Here is a 26,223-nt window from a genome sequence, read left to right on the forward strand (position 1 = left end):
AAGTCACGCTGATGCCATTTTGTTGTGTCCTCCTGCTGAGCCCCGGCCCACTCAGGCTGTGGAACGCGGCCCGGCCGGCCCATTGACAAAAAGCGTGGGAATTCCGCCTCCCGCTTCTTTGTGACGTCACGAAGAGCATTGTGCTTCGCGCGGTTTGTCCACGCTGGCTGTGTGCCTTCCACGAGTGACCGACCTGATCTGCAGCGTGACCCAGCTGTTTGTTTCATCCATTGTAGTGAAATAATGGATATCGTAATGCACAGATTTGGATAAATGTATGGTTAGTGGGCAATTATTTTGTCCATTTTCATTTATCTAGTTTTTAAATATGTATCAAGATTTCGATATTTGAGTGTTGGACATGTGGTTTAAGTGTCAAGTTTTTGCTTTAAAAAAACAACCACCACCAAATACTTTTACCTAGAGGTAATTTTAAAAAATTTTAAAAGTAGTTCCTCTCCCTACAGTTTTTAAAAAATCACTGAATATTAGAGCTGGGAGGGATCTTACAGTGTTCTAGTCCAACCTCTCTCATTTTACGGATGAAGAAACTGAGGGTTGTCATACAGTTAAGTTCCCTGATTTGACCAGAGTTCCATGGGGAATGAGTTAGTAGACCCAGCATTTGTTTCCAAATAGTGATGCTTCGCCAGACTGTGTATCTTGCACAATTAAAGAAGAAACAGGCCTAGAGAGGAAATGACTTGTCTGTCCTAGAGTGTGCAATTTGCCCATAGCAGATCTAGGATTACAGTTTGTTTCTTGCCTTTGGATCATGGGATTTAGATGTGAAAGGAGCTTTAGAGGTTATATAATTCTTTTTACATATGAAAAAAACTAGGTGAAGTGACTTGCCTGATGCAAAGCAGCTAGTAAATGAGAGAGTTGGGATTGAAATCCACTGCTTCCTACTACAAATCCAAGTCAAGTCATCAAGCACTCTAAGAATCTCCTATGTGCCAGGCACTATATTAAGCACTGGGTATACAAAAGCAAAAACTTTCCTGCCCTCAATGAGCTTACAATCTAATCGACTGATTACCCAATCTTGAACTGTTTCTCCTATTGCTTACATGGAAGAGAATATATTCAAGCTAGACATCAATTTGGGGCAGCTAAGTGGCCCAGGGAATAGAGTGCTGAGCCTGGAGTCAAGACTCTTCCTGAGTTCAGATTTGGCCTCAGATACTTACTAGCTGTATGACCCTGGACAAGTCACTTAATCTTCAGTTTCCTCATCTGTAAAATGATCTGGAGAAGGAAATGGCAAATGACTCCAGTATCTTTGTCAAGAAAACCTCAAATAGAGTCACAAAGAGTCAAACACTACTAAACAAGAGACATCAATTCATTTGTGTCAAAAATGAGTACAGCTAGGTGGCTCAGTGGATAGAGCACCGGAGGACCTGAGTTTAAATCCAGCCTCAGACACATAACATTTACTTGCTGTGTGACTCTGGGCAAGTCACTTGACCCCAATTGCCTCACCAAAAAAAAAAACCCAACAAAAAAAGTTACAAGTTTTACATAAAAATCATTTTGACAGCAAAGGACACAGTCATTTACTTTTTCTATATTAATCATTTCAAAGTTTTGTTTTCATTTGAAGATATTTTAAATCAGCAAGGGGAAATGACTTTAAAATCTACTAGGAAAAAAACATCCAGAAATTCAATAGCTCTGACTTTTTAAATTATCATTTTAATGTTTGGGAATTTTTCTTGCTTTGGGAATTTGTAGAGAATCTTAGAGTCGGTCAAAACTAGGATTAGATCTGACCTGGCCTGCCTCTTTGAACTTGGTCATTTTGTTTCTTTGATCGACACTCTCCTTTTCTGTAAAATGAAAGGGTCTGTAAGTCCCTTCTCATCTCTAACATTCAAACTGTAAGAATCAAAATCTTATTTAATATATCCTGGGAACAGAATCTTTGATTCAAGTTATCTAGGGAGCTCTGTGACTTGGTACATAAAATCCTAGGGAGTTGCCTGTGGCAAATGGAAGTTAAATGACTGCTTGCTTAGTCATACCACTAGTGTTAGAGACTGATTTTAAACCTAGTTCTTCCTAGCTTCAGGCCTAGTACTATATCCATTAGACTGTGTTTACTTTAACGCACCTGGTATGTTCAGCACAATACAGAGCTGTTTGTTTTTGTTTTTTAAGTACTGTGGTTTTAACATAACTACTGAGCTGGAAAGGTTTTAAGTTTGTCCAAGAGATGGACTTTTCCAAAGACCAAAGTTCTTGGAAGACTCCTCACCAAAGGGCTGACCCCCATGTGATGAATGTGTTGGGCCACAGAATTAGGCATGAAGGAATTATAATCTATTCTATCTGTTCTTTATTAGGGGCTAAATACCCGCCTTAATGAAATCAATGATATTTTAAAATACAGTATTCAACTGCCCTGACTGTATTTATGCTTAGCCTCCATTGGATACTTTGTTGCTCTGTTGTTAAATTACAGTAGTTAAAAAGTATAGATACTGTATAGATTTAATTTGAGACTTAATAGTTTCAGAGACTTACTTTGGAAGCATAAAACTTCAAAATTCTGTCCTTAAAACAAGTAAGACTTTGTGATTTCCGCTAGCATCACAGCCCTTTAGCCAGGTGTCCACATTCATGATAAAGGCGAATGGCCAGGTTGACTGTAGCAATCTGAGATCTAAGAGTTTTTAACTATGTTGCTTTCTTTTCAGAAATATATATAAGTGTTAGAGTATAACTTTTTCATTCGGTTTAGTTGCATTTAATTGCAGCATTTCCAATCTCCATTGTTGTACTACTTTGAGGAATTCACAATTTGAATTTCACTAACACATGCTTTTAAAACATAGATTAAGATATTTATGTGTGACATTTAGCAAAATTGTCAATAAACTTTTGAATTTGAAAACATAATTAAAATGATAATTTAAAAAGTCAGAGCTGTTGAATTTCTGGATTTTTTTTCCTAGTAGATTTTAAATAGTCATTTCCCCTTGCTGATTTAAAATATTTTCAAATGGAAATAAACTTTGAAATGATTAATATAGAAAAGGTAAATGAATGTGTCCTTTGCTTATTTTTCACCTGTCAAATGATACACTAATTATTCTTAAGCATAGTCACAATACAAAATTTGTGACATCAAAAATTTTAGGTGGGTAAGAATTATCAGACTTGTTGGGATTGAGCATGGACTTAATTATCATATCATTTAAAGATTAAATGTGCTTTGAGGTTGGACTGATCAATAAGTATTAGGAAGCACTGCAATATCCTGGGGATAGAAAGATGAAAAACAATATCTTCAATGAGCTTACAGTCTTAGTTACATAATCATTATGCACTCTACATTGCTTTCCTCACAAGAGTCCTGTGAAATAAAGTATTTTTATTCTTGTTTTACCAAAGAGGAACCTGAGACTTATAGAGGTTAAATGTCTACTCCATAGTTACAGAGGTAGTAAGTGGTACAACTGGGAACTGAACCCAAGTCTTCTGACTCCAAGTCATGTGTTTGTTTTTTTTCCACTAGCCATCAGTTCTAATTGCATTGTGAAATCAGGAGGTCTAATACAAGTAGATATACCTGAAATAATAGGCCTATAGAAAATAGTTAATAAATGAAAAGTTAATTATTTAGATATATTTTTCCTAAATGCTTGAAGCAGTAGGAAATCGGCACAGTACAGTGAAAAGAGTCTTTGATTTGGACTCAGAGAGTCTGGTTTTACATTCTCTTTCTCCATTTGCTACTACCTGTGTGACTTTGGGCAAATCACTTAAAGTTTTCGGGGTCCCAGTTTCTTTATCAATAAAATGAGTGGATTAAACTACATGACTCTATCTAAGGTCACTTCTACTCTAAATCTCTAATATCTAGGTAGGTCTGAAGTATTAGTGGTTTGCATACAATCACATATAAAATAAAAATCTCAAAGTATACTTCTATAAATCAAGTCCTTATAGGACAATGTAAAAAATTATTGAATGAACCTTGATCTTGCATTCTATATAATAGTAGGTGCTTAATAGTCATTTTTTGAATGAATGAATGAATGAATAACATATTTTGTTCATAGGTTTATGGCCACAGAGTAAGATACTTAAAGTTGTCCATCATAGACCTCAGGTAGTTTTTGTATTTGATGTTCTGAACAGACTGCTTTCTGAAGAAAAACAATTAGAAATAGGGATAGGAAGATGTATAGCAAACAACTACTGGTAGTCACTAACTAAAGGAGAGGTAAAGTTTGTATCTCTGAAACACTGGCCTGAGAACTCAGTGTTATCTTTGAATAAGCAAGAATCTGTGTCCTATACCAATATTCCAATAACAAACAGTTAACGCTAAGAACTATTTGCATTATTGTATGGGTCCTGCATTATTCATCCTGACCACTATGATAGTGACAATAGTTTTCAAGAGGTTAGAAAGTCATACATTTTCCAGTAAAATTGGTTTTCTTTTCTTTCTTTTCTGAGGTTTGATTACAGTGGAAAGAGTGTTAGATTTGGAGTCAGAGTTTCTGGGTTCATAAGCCTGGGTATTCTCCAATCTTAGAGAAATCACTTCATCTCTCTAAGGCTAAATTTCCTTATCTATATGATGAGAGGGTTGGATTAGATGACCCCTAAGGTCTCTTCAAGCCCTAAGTCTAGAATTGCTTCCCTCTGAAATGATCATTGAAATATCTAGTATAGGGGCAGCTAGGTGGTGAACTGGCCCTGGATTCAGGAGCACCTGAGTTCAAATCCAGCCTCAGACACATAACTCTTAGTAGCTGTGTGACCCTGGGCAAGTCACTTAACCCCATTGTCTAGCCAAAAAAAAAATATTGTTAGCCATCCTCTTTTGTAAAAGAGTATGAGATTGGCAATCAATTACTTGCAGTCTAGTCCAGGTTCAGCCACTAACCTGGTGTGTGACCTTGGGCAAGTCACATCTCTCCTTTGGAACTCACTATGCTCATTTGTAAAATGATATTAAGAATATGCCTCATATTTACCTAACAGGGTTGTTGTGAAGATCAAATAAGGCAATATATGTATAATGCTTTTCAAATCTTAAAGTCTTCTATAAATGTTATTATTTATCATCTTACATTACCCTCCATGTAAGAATACTAGACACGTAATTAGAGCATATTGCATATGGTACAGGCTCAATGATTACTATTTGTGTAGTGTGACCTTGGAAAAGTCACTTCCTCTGTTTCTTCATGTGTAAAATAAGGGGGTTAGACTATAAAATTTCCAATGTTTAATATTCTGTATTTAACAATCAAGACTTTAGAATGACCAAAAAAAATTTTTTGAATGTCCCTTGGGATCATTTAAGAATCAGTTTGCCACCTATAGTGAAGTAGTTGATACCTTATGCATTTATGCCTTTTCTTCTATATGCCCTTCCACGAACACGGCAAAACCCGTTCCTATTGAGCCCAAGAAATAGTAAGGTTCCCTCACCAGGTAAGGGCTGGACCTTGGTCATGGTGGATTCTGTTTTGCCCAAACCATGATACCCAAGTGGACAGCTTCCTCTTGCCCTCCTTAACATGGAAGCTGTGCTAAGTGTGCTCCGCCCAGGGCAGGAAGTGGAGGAATGAGAGTTGGAGTGGGAGGAGGGGGAGGCGTGTCCAGTGGGGAACGGAGGAAGGGCGTTGCATGTGATTGGTGGGCGGCGGCCGGCCGGGCCCCTGCAGCTGTTCTGTAAGTAGCTGGGGCGCCGCCGGCCCCGAGTATAATGTGAGCGAGCAGAGGCGGTGGGCAGCGAGTGCCGCCGGGATTCTGACTTTGCAGCTACTGCGGCATCAGCAGCAGGGAGCCCAGGGGCAGCGTGCTGTGCAGGACTGGGAGGAGGTGCTGGTGACAGGGGTAGCGCAGGGAGGAGCAGCCGCCGTGGGAAGCCGAGGGAGGGAGTAGGAAAGGATTCAGCTGCTCTGCTCGGCCGGCCTCTGTCTCTAGTGTCAGGCAGCTCTGGAGCTCGGGATGAGAAAGCGGAACGAGTCAGTCGCCTTGGAGCATGAGCGCTTCGCTGCCTCTGCCTCCTCCTCACCCTCTTCTTCCTCGTCCTCTCCCTCTTCCCCCGCTGCCGCTGCAGCGTTGGACAAGGATTGTCGCCTCAAGAAGAACCTGCGTCTGGCGGGCAAGGGGACAAAGGAGCTGGGCTCCTCCTCCAACGCGGGCATGAAGCGGGCGTTCGGCAGGTAAGGAGGCTGGCCGCGACTCGAACCCGAGTCCATCATCCCCTTTTCCCCTCACCTTGGGGAGCTGGGCCCTCGGCCCTATCCTTTCGGGGGCGCTGACCTGAAGAGCCTCCTCTTCCCCCTCCTCCCAAATTGCATGGAACCGCCGACCCCGTGGGGCGAGATGCAGGCAACCTAGCAAAGCCTGATGATCCAAGTGCGCACCCCACCTTTTCACTCCTCCACTCTTCCTGCGACCTTGGCCTCGAGTTCTCCCCACGCCTCCTCTCTCTTCTTTTTCTCCCCCAAGGTGAAGAGTAGCCCCAAGAGCCTGACCCGAGAAAGACAGTTTATCTCCCTTTACTTGAGTCCTCTCGGGGGCGAGGTGGCAGCTGCTCGTGCTGGCTAGAAGTCAGGGCTCAGCATCCTCCACTTAGACCCAACCAGACTCAGTCTCCTTCCTCATTCCTTACCTTTTCAAAACCCTGTGAGCTTTAGTCCAAATCCACTTTTTAAGACTGAGCATCCATCCACCTTCTCCCTCCCCTCCATGCTCAGGTAAGTTTCAAGAGATGACCAGCGGCCTTTCCCAGTTCTCCTGTCTCTTAGATGGTCGACTTCCCAGTCGTAGAATTCTGCCCCTCTCCCAATTCCCTGCTGGCATAGAAAACTTACCCACTGTTTCCCCTAACCTACAGTCTTCCCTTAGCCTGGTCCAGGAGTTGAGCTCAGTTTCCTTCTTTCTCTTTTCCTTCGAAGCCTGACCTCTCCCTCACTTATTTATACCCCTGAGAGCCTGGCTGGAAGCCCAGTGTCTCTCTCTGTCTCTGTCTCTGTAGCTGATGTGATTGCCTCTTTTTCTAAGAGAGGGCTGGGGGCATGCCTTCAATTCAACTAACATTTATTAGGGGCCTTGTTTGTAGTGTTTTGCTAAGGGGATAGAAGATATTGGTAGTATACTGTTTACTATCATTTCCGGATAGATTAGGATATTGGGAAGATACATTCGGAGCTCCCCAGGAGCCTGGTAATAACATCTTTGGAGTGAGATAACATGAGGGAAAAGGAACCAGCTCCTGAATCAAAGGTAGATTGGAAGGGTGACCTGGCAAGGGGTAGAGACAGTTGTGAGTAGAGATGACTTTAGTTTAGGACAGAACCTCCCCCTCTCCCCCCTTTCTATTTATCTTTATTTATTTATTTATTTTTTGCTGGGCAGTGGGGTTAAGTGACTTGCCCAGGGTCACACAGCTAGTAAGTGTTATGTGTCTGAGGTCGAATTTGAACTCAGGTCCTCCTGAATCCAGGGCCCATGCTCTATCCATTACGCCACCTAGCTGCCCCATTTCCCCCCCCCCTTTTTAAATTCAATTATCTTGTTGTCTTGGTTTGTGCAGAAGAGTCCACAACAATTAAAAACTTCAGGAATTTTACCACTTCCTCCCTCCTCCGTTTTATAGTGAATAAAACACCATCCATTCATTGCACAGCCTACAAAATCTTTGGGAATAAAGTCAGCAGCAGCCTTGCACACTTCCAGAGGAGATTTGCTCTCAGAAGATAAAGCTATTACATCCTCATTTAGCTAACTGAAACTTCAAGTTTGGTATATACAAATAGCTTATAGCATTTGGAAACTAGCCAGGTGGATAAGCCTCCCTAGGAACACAGTACAATATGGTAATTATTCAGTGGCTACAGTTCTTCCCATAGGTAATCTCAGGATGCATTTATGCATTAGCTGACTTCAGAACAGGTTTCATCGAATTTGACGCGCACTTAATTTCTTTCCAAATTACCAGTCTTTTGGGTGGAATATTTAGATGTTTGTAGAAAAAAAATTGTTGTACAATTGAATAATTGTAATATACCATGCTCATATTTCTAAAAATTAGAATATAGGATTATTAGGGATATTATTGCAATGAAATTGCTTTTTTGGGTTGCAATCAAAGGAAGTTGGCTAAGTGAGGTAAAAAGTGTGTATCAAGTATTTCCCAAAGAAGTCTGTCTCATTTCTTTAAATGCAAGAAGTTTTAAAGTGGAATGTTAGAACCATTTACCTCCTAGGTCAGTAGTTCAGAGTTATCCCAGATGAGTAATGACTAGAAGGTTTTGTTTTTATGTAAAAGCAGCTGGCAGCTGGTCAAGGTGTTTTGGGAAACAAGTCTATCCCTATGGTCTCATGTATTTTTTTTTAACTATCATACAACTAGCACTAATTTATTTTAGGAATAGTCCAGGCATAAAACTTATATGAGATTTGAACCATTTTTCAAAACAAAATGACCAGAATAGTTCTTATGCATAATAAATGATGTGTGAGGACACTATGTATTGAACTAACTAGGCTTTTCTGTGAATGAGTGTCTGGCACCTTGGGTGAGAGGCACAGTCATGCTCAGTTAAATCAGATTCTTCTAACAGTGCCTGGAGGTTTTGTCCCTGCCTCACCCATCAAACCTGTGGTCTGTAGCAGGAGGTAGAACTAGGTATTTAGGCCCCTCCTTTGAACAAGGTTTTGTAGGGGTTCTTAACCAAAAGTCCATGAATTTAAAAAAAAAAGCATGTGTATGTGTGTACACACACATATAAACTTTATGTTGGTTTCTTTTGTAATCCTATATATTTGTTTTTGTGCATTTAAAAACCTCATTCTAAAAAGAGGTCCATAGGCTTCACTAGAGTGCCAGAGGGGTCCACGACGCAAAAATTGTTATGACTTTCTGCTTTAGGGGAACGCAGAGAAGGTCTCTAGGTTTTGAAGTAAAGACTTCTGTATGTTACCATTTGACTTATCTTCACGGAGCATTTTTCCAAAAGCTAGCAAATATCCAAGAGGATAAATATCTTCTGGGTTCCTTACATACAAAGTACCAGGAAGATAAGTTGATTAATATGTTTAAGGCTGCCTTCTGTGAATTGCTGGGATGGGAGAAGACAGTATGGAACTTTGGTGGAAATGAGAAGAGCTCTGGGCTTCTAGTGAATTCAGTCCAATAAAAAGATGCAGATCTCCCCTTGTCTCCAGGTTGTTGATGATAGAGAAGCTGGCTGAGGATTCTTTAATGCCCTTTAATTTGGGGAATTCAGGCCCAATGATATATTAGGACCCATAAATGACCTTGAGTTTAATGGGAGTCATTTTGTAATTCCTGTTCTCTGTAGGAAAAATAGGACTTTGAAATGGCTCATATTGGTTATGGATCAAAGTACTGAAACAGTGACAGATTTACAGAGTTAACACTAATCTGTGTTCAGGTGTTGATTGCTCTCTTCGTGTATTCGAAGAGATAGAGGGATTGTTCTGCTTAGCCCCAGAAGGCAGATCGACATAGAAGTTGCAGAGAGGCAGATTTAGGCCAGATAGGAGGAAAACTTCCCAATCATCAAAGCTATTCAAAAGTGAAATGAGTTCAGGGAGTAGTTGGGGGCCTCTACTCATTGGCCTTCAAGCCAAATCTTGATGACCATTTGTTGTGTATGTTGTAGAGGAGATTCTTGTTCAGATATATATGGCCAGGGCTGGATGACCCCTGAGGCACAACAAATTCTGTGATTCTATAGTACCGACTTTCTGAAGAGCATTGTACCAGACAGTAGATAGTTTTTTGAGGTTATGAGTGGAGAAGATAGGGGAAGAAAACCACCAAAAAACAGGGGGTGGGGGAGCTAGCTATGTACCTGATAATAAATATGTAAGTACATCAGCAGTGATCTACAAAACAAAGTCCTGTGTGAGCCTGAAAGGAAAAGAAGTTAAGGACACAGTGGGGATTGGGGAGGCTCTGAAAAGGTCATGTTTGAATCGAACTTTAAAAGATAAATAGAAATTGAACTGGCATAAAGAATGGTCTGAGGGAAGGAATGGAGACCAGAGAATTCAGAGCATGTCATGGAGTGCAAAGAGAAGTGAAGTTTAATAGGAGTGAAGAGTGTGGAGATGAGAAATACAAAAAAATCCTGGAAAACGTTTGGTATTGTGGTAGATCCTAGAATGTCAGAGAAAGAAGTTTGAACTTTTTGCGCAATAAATAAATAAATAGTGTGTGATAGGGGAACAATGCAATTTTAAGCAGAGAGTGATTCGTATATATGTATATGTTTAAAACTACTTATTCTGACGTGTACTGTATGAAGAATAGATTGGAAGGGGGGAAAAAGTGAAGATGGAAAAATGTGTAACAAAACTATTGCAATAGTCTTGGCAGGTGGTCAAGGCCTTTATTAGAGTGATGGTGTCAGGAATATAAAGGAGAGGATTGATTTAGGCAGTGTTGTAAAGGTAAAATCAACAAGACTCAGTAATTGACTGTGAGAGGTGTAGGGGAGAAAGTGAAAAAACCCAAGGTTACTTTTTTCAAAGCAAGTTTCAATCAAGACAACATTTTCAAGTGTATTATCTGTCAAATTTTCAAACTTTAGTACTTCATACATGTATATCATTAATTCCTGCTATTCAAGAATTTCATATTTTACAAACTGGTAGTAATCTCAACCATTTTTTAGAATGTAAACCTTTTTGGACTTCAGTTTGTTCATCTATCAAATTAGGGGGGTTGGTCTAGATGACCACTAACATACCTACCAGTTCTGTTTATGTCATTTAATGTGTCTTTCAGTCAGTTGATAAACATTTATTAAGCACCTGCTATCTGCCAGGTACTATACTAAGCACTGGGGATACAAAGAAAGGCAAAATATAGTTCCTGTTCTCAAGTTCACAGTCTAATGAGACAGACAAAATGTGAACAACTACGTACAAACAAGAGCTGTACTGTACGGGATAAATTGGAAACGTTCAACAGCGGTAAAGCACTAGAATTCAAGAGTATTGGGAAAGACTTCCTGCAGAAAATGGGATTTTAGCTGGGACTTGAAGGAAGTTAGGAGGCAGAGATGAGGAGGGAGAGCCTTCCATGAGGAGGGAGCAGCCATTAGAAATGCTTGGAGTAGGGAGATGGAGTGTCTTGTTTGAGGAATAGCAACATCATTGTCACTGGATGGAAGAGTATAGAGGGAGGCTGGTGGAGAGGAGAGAGTCAATTGTGAGAAGATTGGAAAGGTAGGAGGAGACTGGTTGTGAAGTGCTTTGAATGCCAAATAGGATTTTCAAAAATTGGTTAATTAAAAAAAACCTTTCTCTAGTTTACCATTTTTGTTAAGGAAGCTGTACTCTGAAATAAGGAGCTCCAGTTAAAAATAATGGCATAGTAGTTAAAGCACTGCACTTTGCTGCAGAAGACAGCAAAGTTCAAATCCTGCCTCAGACACTTAATAATTATATGATAATAGGCAAGTCATTTAATTTCTCTGAGCCTCAGCTTCTTCATCTGTATCCTTTTGTCATCTGTAAAATGGCAGTAATCTGTTTTAGGCTGTATTCTAGAGTCTTCTTCTTTGAATACTTCTGCCCTATGGCCAGAGGCCCTACAAACTCACCAGTTTGTAGAACCAGATTGAAATGTAAGTGAGAAATGTTTAACAAAATAAATAAAAATACTGTACAATAATAGAGCCTGTTAATTTGTGGTTTTCTAAGTCAGTATGCATCAGCAGAAATTATTTTCTGTTTGAGTTTGACACCATTGACCTCGGGGGTCATTCTAAGCCTATAAATTACAAAAAAGGTGCTGACCTGCTTTTTGCTTTGGTAGAGGGAGTTTCCTGACCTGGGGGTTCAAAAACTGGTAAAATCATGGGTCCAGGTCCCATCCTAGTACTTTTACTATTTGTCTTTTGCTATAAGGAAGTGTTTTGCAAACCTTAAAACACTTTGTAAATGTGAATTATTATTAATGTAACATACTTCATGTTTACAAATATACTATATACCTGCTGTATGTTGTAAGCCCTGTGGCAGATGCTGGGATACAGAATTGAATAAGGTGTCCCTTCTCCCAAGAAGCTTATACTCTGTAGAGGAAATAAAACACAGATGCAGGCAACTGTAATACAAACTCTCATTATTAATTGCATACATTTATGTAGTATTTTGCATACATTTTTCTTACTTGATTTTCAAACCAATCTCTTTTGAACTCCAGATAAGCTGTTTGGAGATAACCATCTGGATGTCACAGTAGGCATACAAACTCAGCATATCCCAAAAGAATCTCTCCCCATAAAAAACAAACAAAAACTCCCAACAGCTCCCCAGACTCCTTGTTTCCAGTCACTGAGGTTCATCTTTAAGGTTTATCCCTTTTCCTTACCTACTGTTTCCAATCCTTTGCCAAGTACTATCAACTGCACTTCCACTGCTCTCAAATACAAATCCTTTTCTCCATTCACATGATCACCACCAGTGAGTTCAGGCACTTGACTGGATTGCTTTAATAATGTAATCTGCCTAAGTGCAATCTTTCTGCTCTTCAGCCATTCCTTTGACAACTGCCAAAATAGCCTTCCATTTGAATTTTATTCTATATAATAAATACATAAATATATAATATAGTAATAAATATAAATATACATATAATAAATATATAAACAGATTTTATTCTATATAACTTTGTTACCCTGTCCACATCCTGGTTGATGCTATTATCTACCAATCATAGGTCATTCTTCCTTCTTTCTTAAGGAGTCTGACACGTGGCTCACAGTCTTTCTTCTCACTCTAGTCCCCATCCTCAGACTTAAAGACTTCCATATACATGTTGGTGCCCTGGCCTACCACTTTATTAGCATCTTCATCTCCTGTGATCAATGTCTTCTTCACTTCATCTCAGGCACACTTCAGGAAGGTGTTATACCGTCTATCTCACCATTACCCATAATCCAGACCTCCACTAATCAGAATGCAGAGATTATTCTGCCAGGCCATAACTTTTTATCCTTTCATCCCACCCCTTTCCATCTTAAATCTGGTCTTTGAGGTTACATAACCATTATAAATGAGTCCACTGCAGATTTATCTAATCTTAACTAGGCGTTCACTGTTACAAGGCAATACTTTTATTTCCTTATTGACTTTCTTTCAGGACCATAATTGTCCTAAAGTTTTTTACTCCTTAAGCTTCGTATGCTGTCTCCTGTATCAGTCGAGAAACTTATGTCCTACTTTACTAAGGAAATAGAAGCCATAAACTCCATCTTCTCACCTAATTTTTTTTTGGAGGGCTAGGCAGTGGGGTTAAGTGACTTGCCCAGGGTCACACAGCTAATAAGTGTCAAGTGTCTGAGGCTGGATTTGAACTCAGGTCCTCCTGACTCCAGGGTCAGTGTTCTATCCACTGTGCCACCTAGCTGTCCCTTCTCACCTATTCTTTACCACAGTTACGTATACCATCTCTTAATTATTTCCTCCTTTGCTCTTGGTTCTAAGGAAGGGTAGTCCTTGCCAAAGACAGTCCTTCTATCTTTTTTTTTTAATCTCATCTTTTGCCCATCAATTGCCTCTTCCAATCATTTCCACCTCCCTCCATCTTCAGTCTTTGCCTATTTACTACTTTTTCCTCTGCTGCCTACAAATTGCCTAGATTTCACTCATCTTTAAGAACTCCTTACTCTACTCTGCCTTTAAGCTATCTTATCTTTAAATGGGTAAAGCATTTATTCAGTGCTTTTAGTGTGTCAGGCCCTGTGCTAAGCACAGAGGATAAAAGTGCAAGGGAACAAGGAAGATCCTGCTTTCAAGAAGCTTATATTATAATGGAGGAAGACAATATATGCTAGAAAATACAGAGCAGGGGTGGAAATCACACCTGTATGGGGACATACCCAAGAGAGTACAGGAGGTAATGTGGATGCATGGTTTCCCATAAGATAAAGCCAAAGGCTAACCAGTCAGAGCTGGGGGAGCCAGGGGTAGAGTTATAAGCTTCAGGTGGGGTGGAAATGATTGGAAAGTAGGACCCTTTACAATCTAAGTTCTAGACAAAGCCACCTATATTTCTCTTACTTCCATTTGCTCACCTCCCCCTCATTCTCACTCCCTTGCCATCTGACTGCTGACCTTACTACCCTACTGAACTCACATTCTCCAGGGTTACCAGTGATTTAATTGTTAGATCTAATGCCCATTTCATCTTTCTTGACCTCTTTGCAGCAGTTGATATTGTTGACTGACTCTTTCCTTCTCTATTTCATCTGCTCTTCTCTGGCCTTTCATGACACTGCTTACTCATGCTTCTCTTCCTTACTTGGGTCCCCCATTGATATCCCTCACTATCATCTCTCACTGCTATTGCTGGTTCCTACTGTTTGCTCTCTTCCAGGAGATATAGTGCCAGCTCTTAAACAAGTAGACCATGGAGCGTAATCAGTATCACTGTTCTTTCCATCTGTGCTTTCTTAGTATTCTATGCTAGATCATCAGCCACTCTTGCTTCAGAGCTCTGTCCTGGGTCTTCTCCTCTTGTCATTTTACACTATCAGTGGTGATTCTCAAATTTACATAACCAGTTTTCATAATTCTGCTGGCCTTCCCTGCCACATCAACTGCTGGATATGTGTGTGTTAGATGTCCCATAGATACCTCAAACTCAATATATCTGAAATGGAATTCATTATCTTTCACCCTAGATCTGCCCTTCTTCTGAACTTCTGTTGTGGTGCACTACCATCTTTCTATCTTTCTAGTCACCCAGGTTTGATAATGGAATTGTCCTTAACTCTTCATTCTCCTTTACCGCCATATTTGCCCAGTTACCAAATCTTGTGAATCATTCCTCTACGGCATCTTTTACATCTCTCCCTTCTTTTCCATTCACAAGGCTGCTAGCCTATTTCAGGCCCTTATCACTTCTTTCTTGGACTATAACAATAGCTTCCTAATTGGTCTCCCCTCCTTCACTTTCTCCTCTCTCCATTCTATTTTCCACACACTTTCCAAACTGATAATCCTCAAGCCCAGGTCCAACCATGTCATTCTTCTAGTTAGGAAGCATCTTCTACCTTTTAAAACCCTACGTAATATCTCGAGCCTTTCTTTCCAGCTTGATTTTTATGTTACTTGCAGTCACACACTCTCTTTCAGGGAAACTGGACAGCTTGTTCCCTGTGTATTGCATTCATATTCTGCCTCTCTATAGGCTCTCCCCTATAACTGAAATGTTCTCCTAAATTAATTTTTTTTCTTAGAATGAATGGCTAGTTCCCTTCAAGGCTCAGTTCCAGTACTAGCTGTGAAATGAACCCTTGCCGGATCATCACTCTAGTGCTCTCCCCAGCTTGAAATTCTTTTTGTATTTACATAATCTCTTGTATTTTATATAATTTATATAAATGAAGTTTCCTTATAGAATTGTATTTACTTATTAGCATACTTGTTTTTTTTCCTTTCTTCTCAAATAGAGTATAAGCTCTTTGAGAGCAGGGACTGTTGAGTTTTTGTCTTTGAATCATCAGGGCGTTGTGCAGTGCCTTGCCTGTAACAGTTACTTAATAAATGAATATTGAAATGAATTAAATTCCTAGTGCATGGATTTTACCACGTATCCTTAAGTTTTCTGTTGCCACTGGGATGAAATAGAAACTCCTCACCCCTTTTCGGTGTTGAATCCTCCCTTCCCAGACCTTTTATGCTGTTCACACTTGGCATTCCAGCCAAAATGAGTTAGTACCTCATTCCCCAAAGTCAACATGCAGTCTCTTGCTTCTAGGCCCCATCCATAGGCTATTCTCCATACCAGAGTTTCATCCCTTCGTCCTCTCTGTGTTTCAGAATATTTATCCACCTTTGAGGTTCATTTCAGACCTTTCTTGATCTACCCCATTATTAGTGCTCTCTTTACTTCAAATGTGCTTGTGTTCATTAACTTGTGTACTTGTTATATGTCTCTGCTCTCCTCCCCCCTGCCCAGAAGTGAATTTTCTCTCTCTTTTTTTAGTATTTGTACCAGGAGCACCTAATCTTACTAGGCCCTTACTGATGTTTAGCTAACCTTTGAAATGGGTAGCTGGGTTTTGTGACTCTCTCCCAAGAGAAACTATTTCACCCCCCCAAAAAACCAACCAAACAAACAGAAAAGGGCCAGAGGCAACAGTTATGATGATTTTTAAGATGCCCTTGAGCTTTAAGATTTGGGGATTGGATTTGTTATCATCTACCTTTTATGGAAGAGGACATAAACTCAGAGTGGTTAAATGACTTGTTCAGTTACAACTACACCCCTCCTAATGATGGTAGTAATTCTGGCATCTCTGATTTAGAGTGTATAGGTCCACTTTCCACCAGTACAGATCACAGTCCCTCTCTGCCTTAACAGATGATCTTTGTGAGATTCTATAGCAACCAAGCCTCTGGTGATAAGCCTCTCTGAATTTTGACTGGTCCTTGGACTATAAAAACACAGCCCATACTCAAGCTTTCCTACTTGGCTTTTCCAACTTAGCAGTACCTGTAAAAGCTTGTGCTATTAGAGGAGGAATGTTAATAATAGCTGACATTATGAACCATAAAATACAGCTCTGTATATGCATTCTTTTTTGCATAACTACCCTATGAGGTCAGTAATGTAAGTAGTAGTATCTCCATTTTATAGATGAGGAAACTGAGGCTAATTTTTTTTTGCCTAAAGCCACATAATTCAAAATTGCATCTCTCTAATTTTAAATCCAGTGCACTTTTCATATGACCCCATGGACCACTGCACACCAGGCCTTCTGTCCTCTACTATCTTTCAAAGTCTATCCAAGTTCATGTTCATTTTTTCCACAATATTATCTATCCATCTTATCATCTGTTGTCCCCTTCTCCTTTTGCCTTCCATCTTTCCCAACTTCAAGGGCTTTTCCAATGAGTCCTGTCTTCTTCTTATGTGGCCAAAGTGTTTAAGCTTCAGCTTCAGTATCTGACTTTCCAATGAATAGTCTGAATTATTTTCTTTATATATTGACAGATTTGATCTTCTTGCTGTCCAAAGGTCTCTCAAAAGTCTTCTCTAGTGCTACAGTTCTAAAGCGTTGATTCTGTGGTACTTGGCTTTCCTTATAAGTCCAACTCTCACAGCTATACATTGCTACTGGAAAAACCATAGCTTGACTGTACTGACTTTTGTCAGCAAGATGATAGCTTTCCTTCTGAGGAGTTATATCTTTTAATTTCATGGCTGCAGTCTCCATCTGCAGTGATCTTTGAGCCCAAGAATGTAAAATCTGACACTGACTCTATTTCTCCTGTCTCTGTTTGGCAGGGAGTGATGGGACCAGTTGCTGAGATCTTAGGGGTTTTTTGATGTTATTCTTCAAGCTGGCTTTTATACTTTCTTTCACACTCATGAAGAGGCTTCTTACTTCCTCTTCACTTTCTGCCATTATAGTGGTATAGTCTGCATATCTGAGATTGTTAATATTTCTCCTGACAACCTTAATTTCAGCTTTTGATTCATCCAGCCTGACATTTCACATGATACACTCTGCATATAAGTTAAATAAGGTGACACTATACAGCCTTGTCATACTCCTTTCCTATCTTAAACCAATTAGTTGTGCCATGTTTGGTTCTAACTGTTGCTTCTTGACCCACATACAGGTTCCTTAGGAGACAAGTAAGATTATCTGGTACTCCCATTTCTTTGAGGATTTGCTGTATTTTGTTGTGATCCACATAGTCAAAGGCTTTAATGTAGTCCATGAAACAGGAGAAAATGTTTTTCTGGAGCTCCCTTGCTTTCTCCATAATGCAGTGAATATTGATTGGCAATTTGGTCTCTAGTTCCTCCACCTCTTTGAAATCCAACCTGCTGTTCTGGTAATTCTTGGTTCACATATTACTGAAACCTAGCTTGCAGAATCTTGAGCATAATCTTGCTGGCATGTGAAATGAGTGTAATTGTTCAGTACGTTGAACATTCCTTGACTTTGCCCTTCTTTAGGATCATAATGTAAACTGATCTTTTCTAAGCCAGTGGCCATTGTTGTGTTTTTCAAATTTGCTGGCATATTGAGTGCAGAACTCTAGCAGCAGCATCTTTTAGGGTTTTAAATAACTCAGCTGGAATTCTATCACCTTCACTAGTCTTATTGTTACCAATTCTTCCTAAGGCCCTTTTAACTTCATTCTCCAGGATGTCTGGCTCTTGGTCAGTAACCATACTATAATGGTTATCAGTGATGTTAAGATCTTTCTTATACAGTTCTTTTGTGTATTCTTGCCTCTTTCACGTAATCTTTTTTTTTTTAAATACTAAAATATTTTTCATCTGGAAAGTGAACATTCCCAGTGCCTTCATCCAATCCTTATACATTGCAGCCAGATTATGAAGGGCTTTGAATATCAGATTAGATTTTATTCTATAGACAATAGAAAGTCATTGGTGATTTTTGAGCAGAGAAATAAAAATCAACTGTGCATTGAGAAGCCAACTTAACCTTTTTGGGCCTTGGTTTCCACATTTATAAAACATGGTGATTTAATTTGATGACCTCAAATGTCCCTCGTAGTTCTAAATCTGTGGTCCTAGGATTATTTGTATTGTTCAGCGGTTCTGAACTAAAAATAATTGCTGGCATTCAGACTGCTTTAAGGTTTGCAGACTGGTTTTTGTACCTTACCTGTCTACTTTTAGCCTCAGTTTCCTTTCAAATGGGCATAATAACTGCATACCTGTCTACTGGGGTTGGGATTAAGATTATAAAAGCATCCTAGACATGGAGCTAGAAGGGAACTGAAACTCCATTTAGTTCACTGTCTTCATTTTACAGATGAGGAGACTGAGGCCCAGGTAGTTTGAAAGACTTGTTCAAGTTTATACAGGTGGTATAATAGGATTTGAAATAGGATCTCTCCTGACTCTAAATCCACTGCTTTTTCTGTTGTGCCACAACTTAGAAGTCTGACAGAGTCAATCATTTGGATCTGTTCTGACCTTGGAAGCTGAAAAGGCTGTGATGCTGATTACATTTCCATTAATATAATCCCTTCAATCATCCATTTGTCCGAGGGCTAGCATTGTGTCTTGAGGAAGACTGCAAATAGCAGGAAGTGGCAACATCTGTGAAAAGAAATGATGGTGAGAGATTGGCAGGCTCAGGTGATGGTCAGCCAGGAGCCAGATAGAGCCAAGGAGGGACACAAAAGTGGCAAAACAGAGGTGGAGTGCTGCTGGAAAAGAGCCTGCACCAAACCAGTATAGATAGGGAATTTTAAAGGAAAAATCGCTGGAGAGAAGAAACTGGAAAAGGGCCAGCAAAGGAGAGATGTGTCAGAATTCTGATTTGAAGGAGCCAGATTTACTTCCTTCCCTTTTGTTGTGGCCGTAGGTGATCAGATGCAGAAAGTCACATGGATTGTACAAATCGTTGGGTCTAAGGATGGTCTGCTTGGAGGGAGGGAGTTTGCTTTATTTTCTAGAACACTCCAAGTTCTTTACCCTTGCTAAGGAGGGAAACTCACCTAGGGTAAATCTCGAGGGTTGACTAGGTCCTTGCAGGAAGTGAAGGGCCACTCAGAAAGGGAAACACGGTTTCTTTACTGTCTTTGAGGTTAGATAGACTTTTTTTGGTGTGTGTCTTTATTGTATAAGTAAAATCTGTTCCTTGTTTAGTGCCTCATGAGCCTTAGAATTTGTAAAGGGCTGGTACTGGTCAGTGATGTTCTCGGGCTTACATGGGTTCAGGCAGATAATGAAAAGAAGAGGGGTTTCCAAAGTATACCTAGGTCCTCCATGTCAGGAAGGAGCACATATTTATTTGTGTACATGTCTAATATCCCTGCCATATATGAGATTGTAAGTTTTTATATCTCCACCAGTATCTAGCACAATGTGCCATGCAAAGTAGAGACTCAGTTGGTGTTTGATGGATGCATGAATTAATTTAACCAAACATGTTCAATTACAAGAGGTGAAATAGGGCCAGAGAGGTTAAGTGGACTTAGGATTGGATCATTTAAGAATTTGAATCATGAGTTACAACTTGGTTCATGAAGATCCCTTAATGAATCCTATGAAATGTAAATTTCATGAATTTTTTGTTTTTGTTTTTTTTTGGCAACTGCTAGTTTTCCAGATTCCCAGTTCCTAATTGGAATTGGCTACAAGAGTACCTGTAATTTTGAGGCCTTAGAACAATGGGGGGTCCTATACCATACCCAATAGGAAAATAGGAGGGGAATGGAATAAGAGAAAGGTGAGTATGATAAAAGGAAGGGTGAATTAAGTGAGGCAGTGGTTAGAAGCCAAATAGACTTTTGAGGAGGGACAGGATGAAAGAGATAGAGTTCCCATAGAGTCAACAATGAAGTAACACTAAAAATTTTTAGAGCAAGTTTCTCTGATAAAGGCCTCGCTTCCCAGATATATACCAAGTATAGAGCTGAGTCAAATTTGTAAAAAAAAACCCAACCCATTCTTCAGTTGATAAATGGTCAAAAGATAAAAATAGGCAGTTTTCAGAAAAAGAAATCAAAGCTATAGTTATTTTTTCATATGAAAATATAGTCTAAATCACTGTTGATTAGAGAGAGGAAAATTAAAACTCTGAGGTACCACCTTACACGTATCAGAAATGACAAATGCTAGAGGGGGTGAAGGAAACTTCTGGGGGAGTAATGGACTGGTCCAACCATTCTGGAGAACAATTTGGAACTATACCCAAAGAGCAATGAAACTGTGCATACCCTTTGACCCATCAATACCACTAGTAGGCCTGTATCTCAAAGAGATCAAAGAAAAAGGAAAAGGACCTATATGTACAAAAATATTTATAGCAGCTGTTTTTGTAGTGGCAAAGAATTGGAAAATAAAGGGATGCTCATCAGTTGGGGAATGGCTGAACAAGTTGTGGCATATGATTGTCATGGAATACTATTTATTGTGCTATAAGAAATGACAAGGGGGTGGTTTCAGAAAAAAGCATGGCAAGACCTGTATAAAGTCCTGCAAATTGAAGTGAGAAGTGGGAGATCGATGAGCACAGTAAGAGCAACATTGTAATGATGATAAGCTGTGAAAGACTTAGCTACTCTGATGAATACAGTGATATGAGACAATTCCAGAGGATTCATTATGAAAAAATGCTATCCATCCCCAGAAAGAGAACTGCTGAATTCTGAGTGCAAATTGAAGTAAATTTTTCTTGCTTTTTTTTTGTTTGAAATGTAGCTAATGTGGAAATATGTTTTGCATGATTTCACATGTATAATTGATATATTACTTGCATTCTCAGTGGGTGTGGAAGGTTGTGGGAGGAGAGAGGGAGAGAATTTGGAACTCAAAATTTAAAAAGAAAAGAATGCTAAAAATAAATAATGAATTTTAAATGGTTTTTATGAAAAGAACTATTAGAGGTCTAAAGCTCTCAGGAACACCAAAACTTGTGAATCCTAGGAACCACCAAAGGCTGGGAGCCAAATGTATGTTTCAAATATGGGACATCTTTAGTCAGGCCCTGAGAATTCAATCGCCAAGCATTTACTGACTGAGATTTCCAAACCAGTCTTCCCTATTCACAGGATTCTTGAATGAGCCTCAGGCAAAAAGTTCTCTTTCCTATGACTAATGAACTCCCACCATGCTCCATGATTGAGTCTCTTAATTGTCCAGGTGAGAATATCTTTTTTTTTTGGAGGGGGGGAGGAGGAAAGAAGGAGCTTAAACATTTTTTTTCTTGATACCTTTTTGTTTTTACATTGCCTTCATTTCTCATTACAGAAGAGGATACAAGTCCTTGACTGATTTATATATTTCACATACCAAATTGGTGGTAGAGTCAGGATTTTAACCCAGAGCTCTTGATTCCTATTCTAGTGGTTTTTTTCCTACTATAAGTTATGACATTTCATGTAGTCACAATGGTTTATACTTTAAAAAAAAAACTGGATCTATGATTTCATCAATATAGAGAGCTCTTTTAAAATGTTGTTGTTGTTGTTGTTGTTTTTGCTAGGCAAATGGAGTTAAGTGACTTGCTGAAGGTCACACAGCTAGTAAGTGTCAAGTGTCTGAGGTCATATTTGAACTCAGGTCCTCCTGACTCCAGAGCCAGTGGTCTATCCACTGTGCCACCTAGCTGCCCCTAAAAAATAACTTTTTAATTAAAACTTTTAAATTAAAAAATCCATCTTCACTTTCTCCCACTCCCCTTTCTGCCCCAAGAAAGAAAGAAAAACAAAACCTTGTTACAAATACATCAGTCAAGCAAAGCAAATTCCTGAATTGGCCTTGTCTAAAAAAACAAATGCCCCGGTATGTACTCTTGAGTTCATCATCCCTCTGTTAGGAGGTAAGCAGCATGTTTTATCATGTCATTACATTGATCAGAGTTCCTAAGACTTTGAAACTTGTTTATCTTTGCACTGTTGTTAACATACGAATTTTTCTGGTTTAGCTCACATCCCTCTGTAGCAGTCTTCCCAGGTTTTCCTTAAAACTACCTCCTTCATATTTCTTACAGAACAATAGTATTATGTCATATTTATATATCATAACTTGTTGAGCCACTTACTAGTTAGTGGGCATCCTCTCAGTTTCTAATTTTTTGCTGCCACAGAAATGTTATAAATATTTTGATACGCCATTTATTTCTTTGCTTAGGACCAATTCCTTCCTTACTACCCTCCCTCTTATTCTTCCTTCTCACATTTCTCTCATGTTTTGCTGTTGAGTGAATCATACCATAATTTCCCTTTTCTTCCCCTGAAGTAGGCATATCATCCTTTATTCTGTCTTACTTTAATTTTGGAGGAAGAGTTAGCCAAGTTCTTTGCCAAGGATAATCCTTACTTATGCCCTCCACCTCATCCCCTCCTTTCTCTAGCAATTACCCCTTTAAGCTTCCTCTTTCATCTCCATTCTCTTTCTGTCTACATTCTGGCTCCTTCCTGTCTAAAAAGCATGCCTAAATCTTCCCCAAATTAAAAAAAAAAAGCCTTGAGTTGACTCTGCCATTGCCTTTAGCTATTGTCCAATATCTCTCCTTCCTTTCCTAGAATCCCTAGAAAAGGCCATGCCTGCTGTTTACTTCTTCATCTCTCACTCTTCAAACCTTTTGTCATCTGGTGCCAACCTCACCACTTAACTAAAGCTGCTCTTTCCAAATTTACCAATGAGCTCTTAATTATTTATCTGATGATTTTTTTTGTTTATCCTTTTCACTTTTAACCTTTCTGCTGTTCCCCCCATCCCCTCTGCTCTCTTACCTCTGGGTTTTTTTGTTTGTTTGTATTTTTGGTTTGGGAGGGAGTCATATGCTCTTTCTTGAATCTCCTACCTGACTAATGCAGATCATCGTCTCTGTCCCTTAAAAATCTGTTATGTTCTCTCTTCTCCTTCTCTAAAATTCTCACTTGGTGATATCATCACCTCCTGTAGTTTAAACTAGCATCCCTGTGCAGATGACTCCCACACATATATCTCTGTCTTCTGAGCTCCAGGGCTTCATTACTTATCACCTGGATCATTGCAATATCTTCTTTGCACTCCTTGCTTCTAATCTCTCTCTTCTTCCATCTGTCCTGCGCCCATTTGCCAGGGTGATGTTCCTAATGCACAGGTCTGCGCGTATCACTGGCCTGTTGAAGGATCTTCAGTGGCTCCCCAGTGTACTTGGAGGTAAAACACAACCTCCTCAGCCTGATATCAAGAGCCCTCCATGATCTTGCTCCAACCTGTTATTCCAGATTACTCAAATTACAGTAATTTCACTTTATTCCCCCTTCATGCACGCTATGTTCCACAGAAAGTGGGTACACTTTCTGTTCCCCAAACTTTGAATTCCGTGTCTTTGGCACAGGCTGTTGTCCTACATTGCGGTTGTTTGGGCTCTCAGCTCTTCTCCACCTCTTGCTTCCCATCAGGGCCCAGCTCCATTGCCACTTCCTATGGGAAGCCTTTCCTGATCCTCCTTGTTCAGAGGTGGGGAATCTGGGGCCTCGAGGCCACATGTGACCTAGGTCCTTGGGTGCAGCCTTTTGACTGACTCCAAGTTTTACAGAACAGATCCTTTTATGAAAGGTATTTGTTCAGTGAAGTTTGGATTGAGTCAAAGGGCTGCACTTGAGGACCCAGAGGACCACATGTGGCTTTGAGTCCCCAGGCTCCGCACACCTGCCTTATTGTTAGCGCTTTCTCTCCCCTCAAACAATCTCATATTTATAAATCTGTGCCTCAGTTAACCAAGCTCTTTGAACATATTTTATCGTTGTTGCCCTATAACCTATTTCAATGTCTTGCTTGTAATAGGTATTTAATAAATGTTTGAATTGAATTGAGTCTCTTGCTTCTTTCCTTCAATCAACTATTATTTCAGTGCCTTTTATATGCCCAGCAATGTTCTAGGAAATATAGTTACAGGCAGACTAAAAGTTACTTGTTTGCAAAGTTTTGTTTTGTTTTAATAAACTTTAAGTAAATGAGATAGTATCTGTAAAGCTCTTAGCATTGTGCCTGGCACTTAGTAAGCACTTCATAAATGTTTCTTCCCTTCCCCCATAGGCAAGTTCTGGTCTGATTTTGCTGTTTTCTATGAAAAATGTTCTTAACCTGAAGAAGCAGTTTTTTCCCCCTGCATGAATATGGGCTGAATTTTGTTTAAATTCTAGGAAATTTACAGATGTCTAAATCTTTAATAGGAGCCTAATTGTAGCAGAAGGAATTGCATCACCACCTTTATTGGATTCAAATTTGGGTAACTTGGAAAGAACACTGCCCTGGGATTCAGAAGATTCTCAAATTTATTCTGTTGCACAAATTTTCAGTTTTCTAAGACTACTACTAATTCTTTTTTAAAATGGTAGCATTTATAACTTCCAGATATGCTAATTTTATGCAAATTGTAGAAACATTTGTGAATTCCTGGAGTGTTATTTTTTAATTGTTATACTTCAGTGAGGCATACCTTCCACTTTTCTGATTGAGAGGTGGTGGACTATAGGTACAGAATGAAACATATATTGGTGAACATAGCTAATGAGTCAGTTTTGTTTTGTTAACCACTGTTTCATTACAAGGTAGGGTTGTATATGGGGAATGGAGGGGAGGAGTCTTTAGGAAGTGAATGATTTTTTAAAAGCACAAACAAAACATTTTAACTGCTTTCTTTGAGGACAGCATGTAATATATAATATATCATAATATAAATCATACATGCCACATGTATATATACATATGCACACACATATATGCATGTATACATATATACACATATATATAAAGAAAGTTTTCCTAGAATTGGTGCTGAGCATAGCCCAGGTAAAGCACACTCTTGTCTGAAAGAGAGTAGGGTGCTGGATTTGGAGTGAAGAAGAACCTCATTTGACCCTGACATACTAAACAAGTATGTCAAACAAGTATTAAACCTTTTTGTGTCCCTGGGCAACTCTCCAAGTTCATAAATTACAATCAACAAACATTTATTAAGTGCCTACTATGTACCAAGCACTATGCTAATTCCTGGCCTTACAAAACTCAGGGAGTTCACTTTCTAATGGACGAAATGACATATATACACAAACTGTCCAGACAAGTTACCTGGTCTGCAGCAGTGGAAGGAATTTCTACTCCAGTAATTCCTCACACTGATGAATCGATGCCTGTCTCCCAGGGTTGTGGGGAAGTTCAGACAAAATGATAGACCTTCAAGCGGCATTTGTCTCAGCATTTACCATCATCTGAGGCCACTTGGGAAAAACGGCAAATGTTTTTTGCTGAGCCGTTGAGATGAAGTGTGTATTTTGCCTGTGTCAGTCAGTAAACACTTACTGAGGCACCTACTATGTGCCAGACGCTTTGCCAATCTTTGTGGATAACAAAGAAGAGTAAAAGGGCAGCTCCTGCCCTTCATGAGTAACAATTCACTACGTACAAACAAGCTCTGAAGAGATAGGTTGGAAATAGAGGGAATGCCCTGGAATTAAGAGGGATTGAGAAAGACTGTACTATAGGAGATGAGATTTTAGCTGGGCCTGGAAGGGAAGCCTGGAGGCAGAGGTGAAAATTCCCAGAGTTAGGAGATGGAGTGTCTTGTTTGAGCAGCTGCGAGAAGGCATTTGGCAGCTAGGTGGTAAAGTGGAGAGAGTACCAGGTCTGGGGGCAGAAAGACTTATCTTCCTGAGTTCAAGTCTTACCTCACACCCTTACTAGCTGTGTGACCCTCAGCA

General features: G+C 39.6%; 1 protein-coding gene across 2 annotated transcripts in view; it reads left to right on the forward strand.

Moving 5' to 3' along the window:
* The first annotated feature begins 5,675 nt into the window (after positions 1–5,675).
* The window catches only part of ABHD12 (abhydrolase domain containing 12, lysophospholipase), a 137,197-nt gene continuing 116,649 nt past the window's right edge, over positions 5,676–26,223 (forward strand). Inside the window, exon 1 of one of the 2 annotated variants that reach the window (XM_020987356.2) lies at positions 5,676–6,200. In XM_020987356.2, coding sequence (XP_020843015.1) covers positions 5,983–6,200 — 218 coding nt within the window. In that variant the 5' untranslated portion in view covers positions 5,676–5,982. The remainder of the gene's footprint in view (positions 6,201–26,223) is intronic. The other variant, XM_020987350.2, reaches the window with a different exon arrangement.

The sequence above is a fragment of the Phascolarctos cinereus genome, unplaced genomic scaffold, assembly GCF_003287225.1.
Source record: "Phascolarctos cinereus isolate Bilbo 61053 unplaced genomic scaffold, phaCin_HiC Scaffold_2;HRSCAF=192, whole genome shotgun sequence".
NCBI lineage: Eukaryota > Metazoa > Chordata > Mammalia > Diprotodontia > Phascolarctidae > Phascolarctos > Phascolarctos cinereus.